This window comes from Actinia tenebrosa, unplaced genomic scaffold (genome assembly GCF_029948245.1).
Source record: "Actinia tenebrosa isolate PJP-AT-01 unplaced genomic scaffold, QUT_ActTen_1.0 PGA_scaffold12__29_contigs__length_12842862, whole genome shotgun sequence".
NCBI classification, from domain to species: domain Eukaryota; kingdom Metazoa; phylum Cnidaria; class Anthozoa; order Actiniaria; family Actiniidae; genus Actinia; species Actinia tenebrosa.
Window position 1 is genome coordinate 8,894,999 of NW_028292572.1, and position 15,198 is coordinate 8,910,196.

Below are 15,198 nucleotides of genomic sequence, written 5' to 3' on the forward strand. Positions count from 1 at the left end.
AAAATCACTTTAGTTTTACATTTAGCTCTTTATTAATAACAAAGTATATATTCTTCAAACTAACACACATTTCATTAAAGATAAGTCGGATACCTGAATTTTGGAAAATAGTACTTATCTAAATTTATGTTACTGACAAATCTGCTTGAAAGTTTAAAATAAAAGCTAAGCTGCTTGTAGAATAATGAGTTTGGACGTAATTTGTCAGGGACGACGATAATTCTGTAAAGTTTTCGGCAGCGGTGATAGGTGTCGGGGTGCATTAGGCCACAGACCTGCATGCATTCCGTGATTAAGTTTGTACCTTTCATTACTTTTACAGCTTTAGTAAAGTATACAGGTAAGCAAGAATTATGTATGAAGCAAGGAAATAATTGTCATATTAAATAATGGGTGTAAGATTACGCAAGTCCCGTTATTTTTAACGCAAAAGAAAAACCGGTGAATAGGCGATCAAGGCTAATTTTTTTCAATGTGTGAAGTCTAAAATTCTCTTCATTTGTTTTTTTTTTCGTGTTCGGACCAATACACCATCTTAATTTTACATTTTGGCTTCACGCAAAAGCCCTAACCATTTCGGTTGTTTCATCAAGGCGGCAAACTGCGTCGGCTTTTGGAACACCGAGTCCATATAGAGGCCATTAGCTTCTTTAAACATCCTCTTTTGATATCTCTCGCAGATGTATAGAGAACCCAAATGCCATTATTTTTTTAAAGATTGCGTCTCTGATTAAATGGGATGAAAGAGTCCGGGTGCTTAAAGAGACGCCCTTTTTTCTGAGATGTAGTTTATAAATTTCACGATTCAATTTGGGACACTTTAAACGCTTGGAACTCTGCAATCACTGAAGAGACAACGGACTAATATCTAAAAAAAAACATGCCAATGAATTCTTTCAGTGCCATTTTTTTGCGTAGAAATATCTCAGTTTATCAAATAAGGCAATTAAGATTGCGGAAACAGTCGTATTTGTTCTTTCGATGACCAACATCGTGAAATTAATGTAGTATTTTTTTTTACCTAAATACCAACCCCCATGAGCCATTACAATATTCAGCGATGGCAGACTAAGTTTCCATGGAACCCTAAGGTGGTTTAGAAGCGATGAATGAAATGGATAGAGTTGGAAGGCAGAGTATAGAAATGGGGTTTATTGCTGATGTAGTTGATTTTTAAGAGCATCCTTGTTAAGGTACCTACTTGCTGAGACGTGCCACCGGGAGGCTTTGCGCCCTTTTTAAGAGCGGTTTTACTTAGAACTTGAGATTTTCAAATTCATCGTTTAGGAAAATGGTTAGGAGATAAGTAATGAAAGTGTGCGCGTTTGGGATGCGTTTTTTTCCCGTTATAATAAGTGATCATTATACTTCAGTGCTTTTTCCAGATTGTCCATCGAAACCGGGCGATTAATTATTTACGGAATCAACATTCTGTCAACTATTTTTTTTTTTTCGCAGAAAGAAAGAATAGTGAAAAGAAAGAAAGAAAGAAAGAAAGAAAGAAAGAAAAGAAAGAGAGAGAGAGGAGAGAAAGAATAAGAAATTTAAATGGTTGGGATGACAAGACGTCCACCTAACGACTCTAAAGACAAAGGCTTCTACGAATAAAAAACAATTATATTAAAGCTCCCAATTTGTCTAAAGGTACTCCAAAACTTCCAAAGTCAATATTTTGATTCAAAGCAATGTTTACCTTAACCTAAGCCCCCACTTTCTGAAATGATGCCATACGCAAAAACCAACGAACCCAATATACTGGTTATTTTCATTAAATCCACGAGCGGCAGTGAAATATATATCACTCGTTTAATGGTGCTGAGATCTTCACTGTAGACATTAGTACCAGACTGAGGGTACTTTTACTGTCTCTCATTCCTCCAGGACCCGCCGAAACTTCGACTCCATCAGAAACACATGATTAGTCTTGAAGCTGAAAGGAAAGATTGGGCAGTAAACATATTATTTGTATTCGTAATCAAATAAAATTGAAAAACGTGCTTTTATTGTCGAAAGGAGTGTTTGCTGTAAACGATGTAGACATCTTTGGTCAGTTGTAATATGAAAAGAGTCGTGTAACTTAATCAGCCAATTCTTGTGGCACTTATGTGTCAAAAATATTCCTAAGTAACTTTCTTACTGCTAATTGAAACAATACGTACTAAGGTAAATTTTCTGCCCTATTTTTTCAAATATGATGATAATTAAAATACGTCTGAAAGCTTCGTACAATTAACTTAAATTAATGAAATACCAATGATGTTGCGAAAATAGTTCTTTTTGTCTAAATAGATATGACTAGCTAAAAACTAGTGTTGAGCTGCGTCGGTGTTTCTAAAGAAACAGTAGTGATAAAAGGTAAATCTATAACCGTGAAAAGATGAAAAAACTCTTTTACTCGCCGAAGGACTAGCGTCCGAAACGTCAGTAAGTTTTTTTCATCTTTTCACGGTGTATGATTTACCTTTTTATCATTACCATTTTTGTCTAAATAGGAGGGTCATAAATTTCTCAATGCATGAAAAAAGGGAGAGTTTCCACAATATTTAAGTTAAGTGCGATCTCCCCCAACCCTCCCCCCCTCCCCACAAAATATCAGCGTACCTTCCCTTAAGGATTTTTATTTCATCGAAAATTAGAAATAAGAAAACTTGCAATTTTAAACAGGTTACTTCAATAAATTTGAATAAGCAGGTGAGACTTCAACCCACAACAAGCCAAAAATGCAACTCTTAGGATGTTTTGTCTAGGAAAGCTAGTTAATGATTTTCTTTTACTTAGCTGTCCGAAAACAATAGCTTACAATTTGTTTTCTTAAGGAAAACCCATCGAGCAACAAAAACCTCTTACTCTATACTCTTAAGGAAAAAAGCTGTCTTCTCACAAGAACAGAATGTTAAATTCAGTGATTCTAGTACATATTTCTTGTTATCATTGTTCAATATCTTATAGTTTTCGTTTCTAGAATTTTATTTGAAATTTTTAATGATTTTTTCTTTTTGGAAACCGAAGTCCTTGTATTGTGATTGTTTAATATAATTTTCTTTAATGATTCCAGTTCATCTTATATCACAACCACCCGAGGTATAATTTCCAAACTGACAAAGAGCCTAGGGTAAATTTTTATCACGCGCCAAATTGATCTACCTTTGATGCCTGTCGAAAGTTTGGATGTTATTTGGCATTATCTTTCTCTTGGGTGTAGCAGTAAACATGTTATCATTTCAGAACCACATGTCATTCCCTTGAGAATAAGATTCTTCGTTTTAGTTGCATCCATATTCGTGTGTTTTCTCGTTGCTTGCCGTCGTTAAACAAAGAATGATTACTCAAGGGAATGACACCTGGTCGGAAATGGGAAAACATTACACCCAAGCTAGAGGTTCTATTCCTCCAAGCACACTCAATGGTATTTGGGAAACACATCAGGGAATTATTATTTTTGATTAGAACGAGGTGAAAAGGAGAATGCTGATTATTGGCAAGAGTAGGCATACTTTCTAGAGTTGTAAAGAGTAAATGATATGGAGTTAAACACATGTAATAAGCACTATGAGGACTCTTCACCACGTGCTGTTACGCCCCATTTACCCTTACTAAGACTTTGATCAAAGAAATGTAAAGAAATGAATGATTTATAAGAGTCAAGAGGCGTGAAAATTGCAAAAAACTTTATTACAAATCTCCACGTGGTGTGGCCACGCCCTCTGTCCATAGTTAGGCTCTATTCAAGTCAATTATTTCTAAAATTACTGAATGAAACTTGGACGCTGGTACATATAGATATTCATACAACTTCCTCACGTGTTTTCCACGCCCCCGCAGTTAGAATTTTATAGCGTAGTAAGTAATTTTTTAACCTTTATAATGTATTTGAATCCACCCTCATTCCTCTACCTCGTTCTTGTACACTCTATTACCTAAGACAAACTTAACAAACGACAGTCTGATCTTACTTTCTTGTAACCACGATTAATGCATAGCGTTAATGATGTAAACTAACACAAAACAGGTTTTGATTGGTTCTGCTGGAGGGTACGTTATTACCTCGGCACAGCTTAATTAAACGAATCCAATTTAAACCATTTCAACTCGAAATCATGAAAACTAATATATATTTTTCTGAAGCATTCCGCTGTCAACTTCGGAAGAAAGGCTCGCAACCAAGGAGGTAAAAATAGATTCTAAATTCATTCTTTTTACTGAACCTTTTCCTGCTTCCACAGCCTTTGACGCAAATAGTAGACACTTAGTCTTGACAGGCGTATATGTGAGACATACAAAATGCCCACGGCTCTCCGACTCAGTCACGTGACATTAAGTTGATTTTATCACGCGCCACATCACGTGGACAATACCACCTCACACATGCGCAGAAAAGACTAGCCGCACACACAACACGTGAAACTTCACGAACGTCTCGCACATGCGCATACTTGTTTTTGGACTCTCATTTTCAAATCGTCACGCGCACATGATAAGACAAATCTCACGCATGCGTAATAGGTCTTTCCTGTTATTGAGTTTAGTGTCTAAGAACATGATGTATGAAGTACTCCTACGCCAGATGCTTTATTTTAAAGGACTCGAGGATAATTCATAAGCTCCGGAAAGAAACGCCAAATTCAGAATTTTGAAAGGCTTCAGGTTATTGATAGAACACACTTCAGATTTCAAAACGATATGACCTAAAGCTTTGTTTGAAAGGTCAAAGACAAACAGCGATGAAAAGAAGACCTCTTGCTCATCATGTTTTTCATAAAATCTCATTTTTCTTTTTTTTGTCTTCCTTTTTAAATGAATTGGCGTCTTTATTTGCTGTTTTAAATATCAGTTTTAATCAATGTCCTAAATAAATAAGAAACCAAATTTCAATCGCCAGAAATTTTAGCTCTTACTTTGCCCAATGGTTTAGGCCCGCGATCGCGATGCCTAGCGGTGTGCTATCATTACCTCAGTTTCAGCATTTGATCAAAATCATGCTAACATCAAAAAGGCGACTGTAACAATGCTAAATACACCTAGGACACACGAAAAATCCAAGATTTCCCCCCATAGAAATCCAAAACCAATTTCTAGATTTTATTTCTTCTTCCCCAGTCCTTCAAGTCTTAGGATAGCGTCGATAAGGAGCTGTTTTTTTAGCGCGCTTCGAGCGAAATCTTCATTTCTTAATTTTAATAATATCAGTGCCAAGTAATATATGAAATACGAGATAAGATTAGATTATTAGATGTCGAAGGGGAAAAAAAATTAATCGCGCAGCTTCTTTTGTCACTCGGAAATACCCTAGCCTGAAAGTGATTAAATCGAGGTAGGAATAAAAGACAGAGATTTGATAGATACAACAGAGCGAGACAGCCAGGGGTTTGTATTTACAGTATTACTTAGCGCCTACTTGGTGTTGAAAATTAGAATCCCATCTTCCTTACCGTGACCAAAATCAATATTAGTTATGGCAAATTAAGCTAAATAACTTCCTTTCCCTTTTTCTTTTTTGATGGATGGAATAAAGATTATTGAAAAAAAAAAAAAAAAAACTCCCTGAAACGAAGCTCCTTTGATCACTTAAAAGAACGACACTTATTTTATTTATTTTACCATCCCATTAAAACATCAAGATGTATACTTTTGATATCTTGTTCTATTTTGATTTGATTACCAGCCGTTTCGTTCCTTTCTTCTAGGATCGCGAGTAATAAGCGCTTGTCAGGGTTTGCGGTCAGCCGTCCTTGGGGTTGCGGTAGGGTAGTAGTCAGTTCTCGTCAAGAAAACATGTACATCTCTTCTTTTTTTTAGCCTTTAGCTTTATTTTTAAAGCATCAAAAATTTCTTTTCCATTAAGGTAGCTCTTGGAATGGAAATCAATTATTGAAACCCATTTCCATAATTGTGGTCGGCGTCCACAACATGTTTCGTCTTATTCACAGCGCGAATAAAAGAGTCGTTTTGTTTTGATGATTAATATCTCAAATTGTGTATAATGGAAATTATAGACTAATGTTGTTTTTTTTTCCTCTATTTTTATCAAAGATCAAATTGTCCCATCTCTTGGCTCCTCCCTGAACTGCTCTCCTAACTCTGATCCAGAATACATACCACGTTTTTCCAGAAAAGTCTTCGTTGGAGGGCTCCCTCCTGACATTGATGAAGGTACGTCTGTCCTGCTAGATTTGGAAAGGATATGGTAATGGTAGGGGTGGGGTGGGGGTGGGGTGGGTAGAAGGCTGTAGACGGTTTTTAAAGCAATTAAAATCGTGTTGCCGGGTCCCGTTAACTAAGTTTATTTTCATGACAAAACAAATAAACTGTAAACTGTAAAGCATTATTCAAATTTAATGCGGATACCCTGAAGCAATCTCTGCATTTTCAGCACTCGATGATCTAAATCAGGGCACGGCTAACTCACAAATTGAACCCTGAAACAACCTCTGGGCTGATCATAGTCAGGAAACGGCTAATTCACAGATCGAATTGGAATTTAGCGTGTTGGGTTTTGCGGAGAGAGGAAAGCTGAAGAACGCATTCCTTCAACGGCGTTTTTATAGTTTTAAGATTTATATATTTGTATGGCATGAGCCACTTCCAGTAAAATCGTGCGTAGTGATTGGCTAATACGTTTTTTCAGTAATTCACGCTTTATATTTTCCTATAAGTTATATCTTTAAAGAGGCTCGAAAATAATTTCTCATCTTTTTGCACGTCCTCCCGTCCTCTCCCCTGCTAAATTGATGCCCTACACATAGTTCAATTTGATCAAATCTTTAATCAACTTAAGCTCCCAAGCAATCACTATCGATGTAAAAAAAATCGTGCAACTAAATAGGCTATGTTAATGCATTATGGCTTAAAGACAATTTGATTCACATTTCCCCGGCTTTAAGATGCCTTGCCCTAATCAACCCTTAGCGCATTGCTATTTTATTCCCTATATAGTCCCCTAATAGCATGAAATTGGTTTAACTGTAGACGATATGTCTCGGGGTCTTAAGTAACCCACTCCACCACCACCGCACTCTGATCGACTAACTTCATTATCTGTGTCTATCATCCAGACGAGATCCACGCAAGCTTTTGTAGGTTTGGAAGTTTGACAGTCGACTGGCCACACAAAGCCGAAAGCAAATCCTACTTTCCTCCCAAAGGTAGAAAATATGCCCTTCACTATTTTTATCAAGGATTTTGGTTCAGTTAATCCACTAGAGTCTAGACGCTGACCCCTGTTTTCTATTTATTCTGCCATAGGATATGCCTTTCTGCTGTACTTGGAGGAAATTTCGGTACAGAAGCTGATAGGCGCGTGTTTCCGTCAGGACGATAAACTGTACTTATGTGTATCTAGCCCAACCATTAAGGATAAGCCGGTAAGTAGTCTAAATGGATGGACTTCCGACAGGGCTGACAGCAATTAAGATAGCTAAGATTACCTTGCGGATCGGCTATTTTTGCTCTGGTCTACGCGCCCTTGAGCCCTTGAAAGATGAACTCGTCGTTTAAAGGAAAAGAATTAGAAAATTTAACCTGTCTAGGGCTTCTCTTCAAAAAAAAAAAAAAAAAAAAAAAAAAAAAACGATCTAAGGTATATTGAACACAGTTGTTTAGTAATAATAAGATTCTCAGAACGTAAAACGCCTTCTCCTTCTCCCGATAATGATGCGCTGGAATAAAACAAACTTTATCTCTTACAAAAGTAAACGAGTTGCTTTCAAATTGATAAAATGACAGCTACGCAAAACGATAGTGATAACTAAACCTATTTGGTGTTAGACGTTAGACTTTAGTGTCTCAGTAGTCACAGATAAACACAGCCATTCTTATAGAACATAGAGTGATTTTTATTAACCCTTGAAACAAATTTAGCTATTAACTTCTAATAGAGTGACCACAGTAAATCCGTGAAACACTAATTACTAAATAGTACAAAATAGTGCTAATTAAACAATAGAAAACAATGGAATTTGCATGAAATTGTGCTATTTAGTATGACTAAAGTTTCACGGATTTACTGTGGTGACTCTAACGCATATTAATGTGTAATAGCGGTTATTAGTGAGACAACTAAGTATTACAGTAAAAGGTTATTGACTGTATTTTAGTTTTTCGTTGTTTAAAGTCTAATGGGGTAATAACTCGTACTAGATTGTATTAATGATTATTGCGCTAACATTTATTTCATGGGTTTATGAAAATCTTTCTATTGACATAGGTATTAGTAAGTAATGATAATCTTGATGTGCAATCGCGTTAACGGTAGTGGAAGTAAGTTAATGTGCTGCGCATGCGCCGTAATGACATTTGTGATAGAAATTTTGAGCATGCGCATGCGTACTAATGGCATTGGAGAATCTTGGAGAGCATGCGTGTCAATAATATGGGCACTGAATGGACCCTTTTAGCTTCGTATGGAAATTGCCCATTTCAGATTACCTGACATTCCCTTGAGAATTGTTCTTTTATTGCGAACATGTTAAAAGATTTACACATGAAAGAATCAACTCACAAGAGTGGCATCACGTGGTCTGAAATGTGCACAACAAACAACGAAGCTAAGAGGTCTATTTGAAGAGATGTGGCTTAGCGTTAAACTAGGCTGCCACAGGCAACCCAGTGATTTTTATGCATGCGCACTTGTAGAAGATACAAATTTCATTCAAGTAATCATGCAATGACGCAAATTTTGTCTTGATTTTTTCCCAGGTCCAGATCCGTCCATGGAATCTCTCTGATGCAGACTTTGTAATGGATGGTTCCCAGGCCCTTGATCCAAGGAAGACAATCTTTGTTGGAGGCGTACCTCGTCCTTTGCGTGCCATCGAACTGGCTATGATTATGGACAGACTTTACGGAGGGGTTTGCTACGCCGGTATAGATGTGGATCCTGAGCTCAAGTATCCTAAGGGTAAGCCAAATATAAGTCAATAACGCTGTTCTCCTTGGAAGACAAATTGTCGCGCCCTTTTCAACCCTCTCTTCTCTATCGACAAAGATTACAATGCCTTTGCTGTTTATTTTCTTAATAGGTGCCGGTCGTGTTGCGTTTTCCAACCAGCAGAGTTACATCGCAGCCATAAGCGCACGTTTTGTGCAGCTGCAACACGGGGATATTGACAAGCGGGTAAGTCACACTAGAGAGAAATCAAAGAAAAAACCTCGAACAAACTCCAAACATTTGTTGAAACTGATCAGTGTTCTTTCAAAACTAAAAGTCTATGGCACTTGAAAACTTTAGTCGTTCTTATACAAGACGCAAAATCTCATCACCATAATAGATGTCTCAGTGGTGTTGAGACGGATTCGGATTTTCACGCCGACTTTCCAAACATGCACAATCCTTACACTACACAAGTAACCTAAGCGCTTTTACTCAAGTTTTGATTTATAACTTTTTATTAAGGTTGAAGTTAAGCCGTACGTCCTTGACGACCAGTTGTGCGATGAATGCCACGGTGCAAGATGTGCTGGTAAATTTGCGCCGTTCTTCTGCGCAAACGTCACATGCCTACAGTACTACTGTGAACAGTGTTGGGCGATCATCCACTCAAGAGCTGGGCGTGAATTCCACAAGCCCTTGGTCAAAGAGGGCGCGGACAGACCAAGGACTGTTTCATTCAGATGGTAATGGTATACCTAACAAAAGAACGTACTTGAGGCCTGGAGGTAATTTAAGTGATTGAAGATAGAAAACCACGCTAGAATATGTCTTAATTCTACCCTACTCTGTGCACCGGAAGAAACATCTCATCGCTCAAGCAGGCCGCATCTCCAGAACCTAATGAACCCCGTACAACGTCTGCAAGAGCAAGACTGTCTTTTCAGCGTGCGCAAGTAAATAGATTTCTTAGATTTAACTTTGCATAGATTTTAGTACTTTGTAAATAACCCTGGTAGGAAAACCATGGGGATGGATTTGTAGAATTTAGCTCAATCATGCTCCCTTGCTTCCATAGCTTAACTACCCCTCTCTTAATCCTTGTAGATAATAGAGGCGAAAAAACCCCAATGAATCGTTGCCATAGTAACGCATAAGAAATGTTTTTAGACAACTTGTAGTTTCCTAATGTTTGTAGCACATCGTTTATAGGCATGTAGGACATACGTATATATTATATATATACTTTTAGATGAAAACTAGAGTAGTTTTTATTAGAATTGTTTTATTGAAGGGCAACATCTTGACTTGAATGGAATTGGGTATCATTCTCTCACATAGTGGTTCACTGTGGATAGATGATAACTAGGACCACTTGGCATTGCATGTTTACTCACTTTTGACCATGTGTCATTCCCTTGATTATTGTCTTTTTTCCACTCTTAATTCTCAAAAACATAGATGAGACACAAACGAATCTTATTCCTAGAGGAATGACGAATGACATGTGGTCAGAAGTGGAAAAACATAACATCCAAACTGAATGGATCTATGTACCAAGATGTTGGTCATTTGAGAAAACATAAGACGTGGTTTAGATACAAAATGAATTGGCATAACCCTCATAGGCCTCAATGGAAAGAAAGAGTGGTTGAAATATGGAGACAGATAAAGCAGGTTAGCCTAGAATTCACTGGGCTGCCTTACTCCTCAAATACATGCAGGGTACTTTGAGGTACAACAATCCCCCCTCTTACTAAAGAGGGTTTCAGATTCCCAATCTTTCTGAAATAATCATATAATTTCTTATTTGATAAAAGAGAATTTACAGGTTCAATTTTTAGTCCAGTCGAAATGAAATCATTTTCTAGAAGAAGCAGCAGTTTAACCTTTTTTAGCAGGGAATGCAGTGTTGTACATATAGTGAATTAACACAAGTAGAGCCTGCAACTACGTAACCTACAGCCTTTTGGCTTCAAGAGTGAGTCGTGGGTACGAAGTTGCACCAACCTGATCCTTTGAGAGGTGACAGTCATTTATAGAACTCACAAGTGAAACTAAGTGTACTAGGTAGTGGAGAGAATCTTTTTTGATTATCGCGATTGGTTTTCTTGTCATCAACAGAGGAAAGAACAGACTTGTAATAAGAATTCATAAGTTTCATTGATATTTTATTGAAGTCTTAAGATTTCCATTTCTGAATTACATGAAAGTATTTTTTTCTGAAGGCATAAATATTCAATTTTTGCAAGGTTTATTTTTTGTATGGCAGCCTAACTGGTCAGTTTTGTGCAATCATGACTTCAAAGGCAACTGTATTGATACAATAAGGTTTCACAGTTTGTAAGCTAGTAGCAAAGCTAACGTGAAAGTTAAGTGTTTTGGAACATTTAAGACTGCAAATTTTGGCTGTCTGCTCTGCTGTACTTTTCAAACAATGACTTGTTTGATGCTTTGTAAGTGGAGATCTTGCACTGGTAAAAGTTGCTATGGTTACCTCTATGGTTACTATGGTTACCAAGGGAAACAAGATGTTGTCATGGTAACCTCTTCAGGTTACCAAGGAAACTGTCCTGGTTACATCATGTTACCATAACGATGTGAAACCTGACATGGCTACATCATGTGGTGCACCTTTCAAGGTTCTCCTGACACACCCAAGGCTGCTATGGTAACCATTTCAGGTAACCAGCCTCTTTACCAGTACTGTCGCAACTTGATACTGGCTAAAATAAGTCAAGGCATCAAACTCTTTATTGCCAACATCAATCTTGCATTTCGACAACTGCAGACTATAATATTGTTCCATTGTCCATGTTCTGCAATCTGCTAGGCTCATTTCCTTTCGAACAGCAACATATAAATTTCATCAAAGCTGAACAGGAGATTCATAAAAATCAACTGCCCACCATTAAATATAATTATGTATATATGCAGTGGTGCACGCAAGGTGGTTATACGTCCCATTTGGGTGTCGGTAATCAGTCATTAAGATCAAAATAATATCATTATCAATAACAATAGCTATTAGCATATCGCCGCAACTAATCAAGTTTGTTGATGAACTCTTATACATAGAACAAAGAATTAGATTTGCAAATGGTCTGTTGAAATTTTAAGAATATTCTTCTTATCATCAATATCATTAATATTAACCTTTTGCTTTTTATAGATTTTATATTTACTAAGAATTCAAATAATATATTACTCAAGTTTTAATTTTGGAAATATCTAGAATAAATAGTACATAGTACTCGTAGTTTAGATAAATAAATCAAGGAATTGTGGAACTGAAGTAAACATGAGCTAAAAATTTTCATCCTCAATGCAGAGCTGAATTCATAATACAAAGTTGAGAATATTTTGTGATAAGTCATTAAATAAATTTTCTTTAAAGCTTTTTAATGAAATGGTAGGGTACAGGGAGTATTTTTTTTCTTTTTTGAGAAACGTTTTAGATAGACAAATTCATGTCAATAGAATTACATTTTTGTGAAAAAAAACTTTAGTAAATTTTTCATCATATTTTTCAAAAATACCTAATATTAGCATTTTATCATTTCTATTTTATATCTGCATGTTGATCGTTAAACTATTTTTTTAGCTTAAAAAAAAACCTGAACTAAAAATTCTCTTATCGATATATTTTTGTGCTCAGTAGAGAATGATAATTTTTAGCCATAATTGCTGGTTCCAACTTTTCCAGGGAGGTGTTCATTATGATATCACTAAAAACAAACAAAAATATAATTATAACCAAATAACTTTTATAAAATTAATGTTTCATCATTTTTTCGAGACAGACTTAGGTTTGTAAAAGACATATTATTTATTTTCATAAAACTGATCAAAATTTTAAATTCTTTGCCTATACACAATTTACTTTGTCAAATAAAAGCCAAACTCCAAATATGAATTAAAATGAGAAAGACTCACCCTTGTTTATCATTTTCTGGCATTAATTTGGTAGATTAGGATTCATATTTTGGATTATTTGTTTCAAATTTAATGTAATATTATTCTCTCTAGAAATGTGTGGAATTTAGAGTTTAAAACAAGTCAATTTGTTTATAAGCCAAGTAAACTATTATTTGAGTTTACTGTCATTTCTATTGAAATTTCATTAGATAAGGAGTCAAATCAAAGTCTACACACTGTGTTAAGCACTAAATGTGGCAAGAGAAACTGTGCATGTGTTTTGTGTGCGGTTATAAAGCACGCAGGGATTGACAGAACATAAAAGAGGTGTTGAGAAAAGCAGGCTGCATAGTGGAGTGCTTCTCAACTCTTCTCGAGTTTTCACAGGATTGTGCTATCAAAACATCCATAGAACATGTACTTCACTAAGTTGCAGATCATGCAGCTTTATTTGACTCTTTAGACAAGAGGTTTCATTAGAAATGGCCATAAATTAACTTTAAATTTTAGCCATTACTTAGAAATTAGAAAAAAAAAACATTTATTAATTCAAACCCTATGCATATCACAATTTTGTTACAAAAAAAAACAATCAAATATTTTGCTTTCCATATTTTTTTTCACCACAGGTAATAATTATTAAATATTATATTTTGATAATATTTTAGCTACTGGTAAAATACAGCCATGGCTAACATGATGTGTTCATGTTATTTGAATTGTGAGCTTTCTGAATAAAATTTTACACACAGGTAGTGAAACTGGTCGTTAATAATCATGATAACATCCACAGACGTGATGACACTAAGAATGAGAATAATATGTCACATTCACTACTTCATTTTGTGATTTTCGAGAAACATTAGCTTAATGAAGATATCAAAAAAGATATCCATTGCTCCCCATTTATTCAAAAATTTTTATGTTATAATTTTTAGTGTCATCACTACTGAAGAAAAAAAAACCAAGATCTGCTTGGTTTTAAATCAGACCTAATCATCAGATACTATTTTACTACTAATGAGAAAGGTTCTTTACAGCATATATATGTTTTGCAGGTAAAAATAAGATCTTTTTTCAGGATTCAATTCAAAATCAAGTCTAGAAGTACTTGCCATTAAGAGACGCAAGTTAGAGCAATCAACCCTAGCCTTTACAGTCATTTTAAAGTTTATGTTTGGTGGCTCAAAAAAATGTACTTGTCTAGGTAAAAAATGTATCATATTGCTAGAACTGGTTCGATCAGTCGATAACGAGAAACAAATGCCAATTTTTTGTCATTGACTTTGTAAAAAAATTGCAAACTTAATTACTAATTATTTCATTTTAATATACTTGTACATTTGTTACCATTAGTTATTTAGATATTTGTCTGAAAGATTTTCTTGTTTATACAGAAATTATATTTTTGATTATTTTTTGATTCATTTGATTGAGTAACTATCCTTAGACAAATAAATAATTCTGGGTTCCAAAGACAAAAGAATTGGTTAAAAAGCTCTGTTTCCAATCTGTACCATGTACAAATTGCAGAGCCATGGTTTTGATCAAAGTGATGATTGAATTCTGAGACTCCATGGATTTTATGGCAACATATTCATTTGTTACCCGTAGTAATGTACCTTGCTTATTCATCAGTCCACTGGTCACACATAAATCATTCGAGCGAGAAGCAAGTAGTTTCAAAGAATTATTGGAATTTGAACCTTGCAGCAGCCTCAGTTGAATGCTTTGTGTTTAACCATTATGGAAAGTGATTTATAGATGTTAAAACCCGCAAAAATCACATATTTCCATGTTTCTCGTATACATAATATAATTTGCTATACAAAGAATTCAAGAAAATCTTAACATTTATTTAAATTTGTCTACTCATTTGATCTAAATGATTCATCATTTTAGACATGACAGCTCTGCAATTTGGTACATACATTTTATCCTCCCATCCAAAAGACTTTGAAATTGCAATAAAACTTAGAAAATAATTAAACATATCTTAAATTTTAAAATGTAATATGATCAATTTTTTAATTCAATGAATGAAATGGCAAAACTAAATGGCATACATCATATTAGATAGTGGAGCTGTAAAGCTTGTAGCTAATATAGTTCAAGCTTTAGTGGATTTTGATGTTCGGTGTCAAGTCTCCCTTAATGAGAATATTGTCAAACAATTCAGGGCTCAAAACTAGCAACTAGGAAAGTGCAAGTACTTTCTTGGCTTTGCTAGCTTTGAAAAAAACTACTAGCAAACATTTGGAAATAAATGTTTTCCAATCTGAACAATTCAAATGTTTGCATGTGGATAAAAATTTACGTTTAAGCAATGGAAACCTTCAAATGAATTGTGAAGACAAATTATTTCATCACAAATAACTAGCTACAAGCTTGGACTAGTTGTGCTTTATCAAACA

General features: G+C 35.4%; 1 protein-coding gene across 1 annotated transcript in view; it reads left to right on the plus strand.

Annotated features, from left to right (window-relative positions):
* LOC148912215 (cytoplasmic polyadenylation element-binding protein 2-like) overlaps positions 1–13,539 on the plus strand; it is an 18,238-nt gene extending 4,699 nt beyond the window's left edge. Inside the window, exons 3-8 of the mRNA XM_089027990.1 lie at positions 6,031–6,150; positions 7,053–7,142; positions 7,243–7,361; positions 8,695–8,896; positions 9,018–9,112; positions 9,392–13,539. Coding sequence (XP_088884116.1) covers positions 6,031–6,150; positions 7,053–7,142; positions 7,243–7,361; positions 8,695–8,896; positions 9,018–9,112; positions 9,392–9,616 — 851 coding nt within the window. The 3' untranslated portion in view covers positions 9,617–13,539. The remainder of the gene's footprint in view (positions 1–6,030; positions 6,151–7,052; positions 7,143–7,242; positions 7,362–8,694; positions 8,897–9,017; positions 9,113–9,391) is intronic.
* Positions 13,540–15,198: the final 1,659 nt, after the last annotated feature.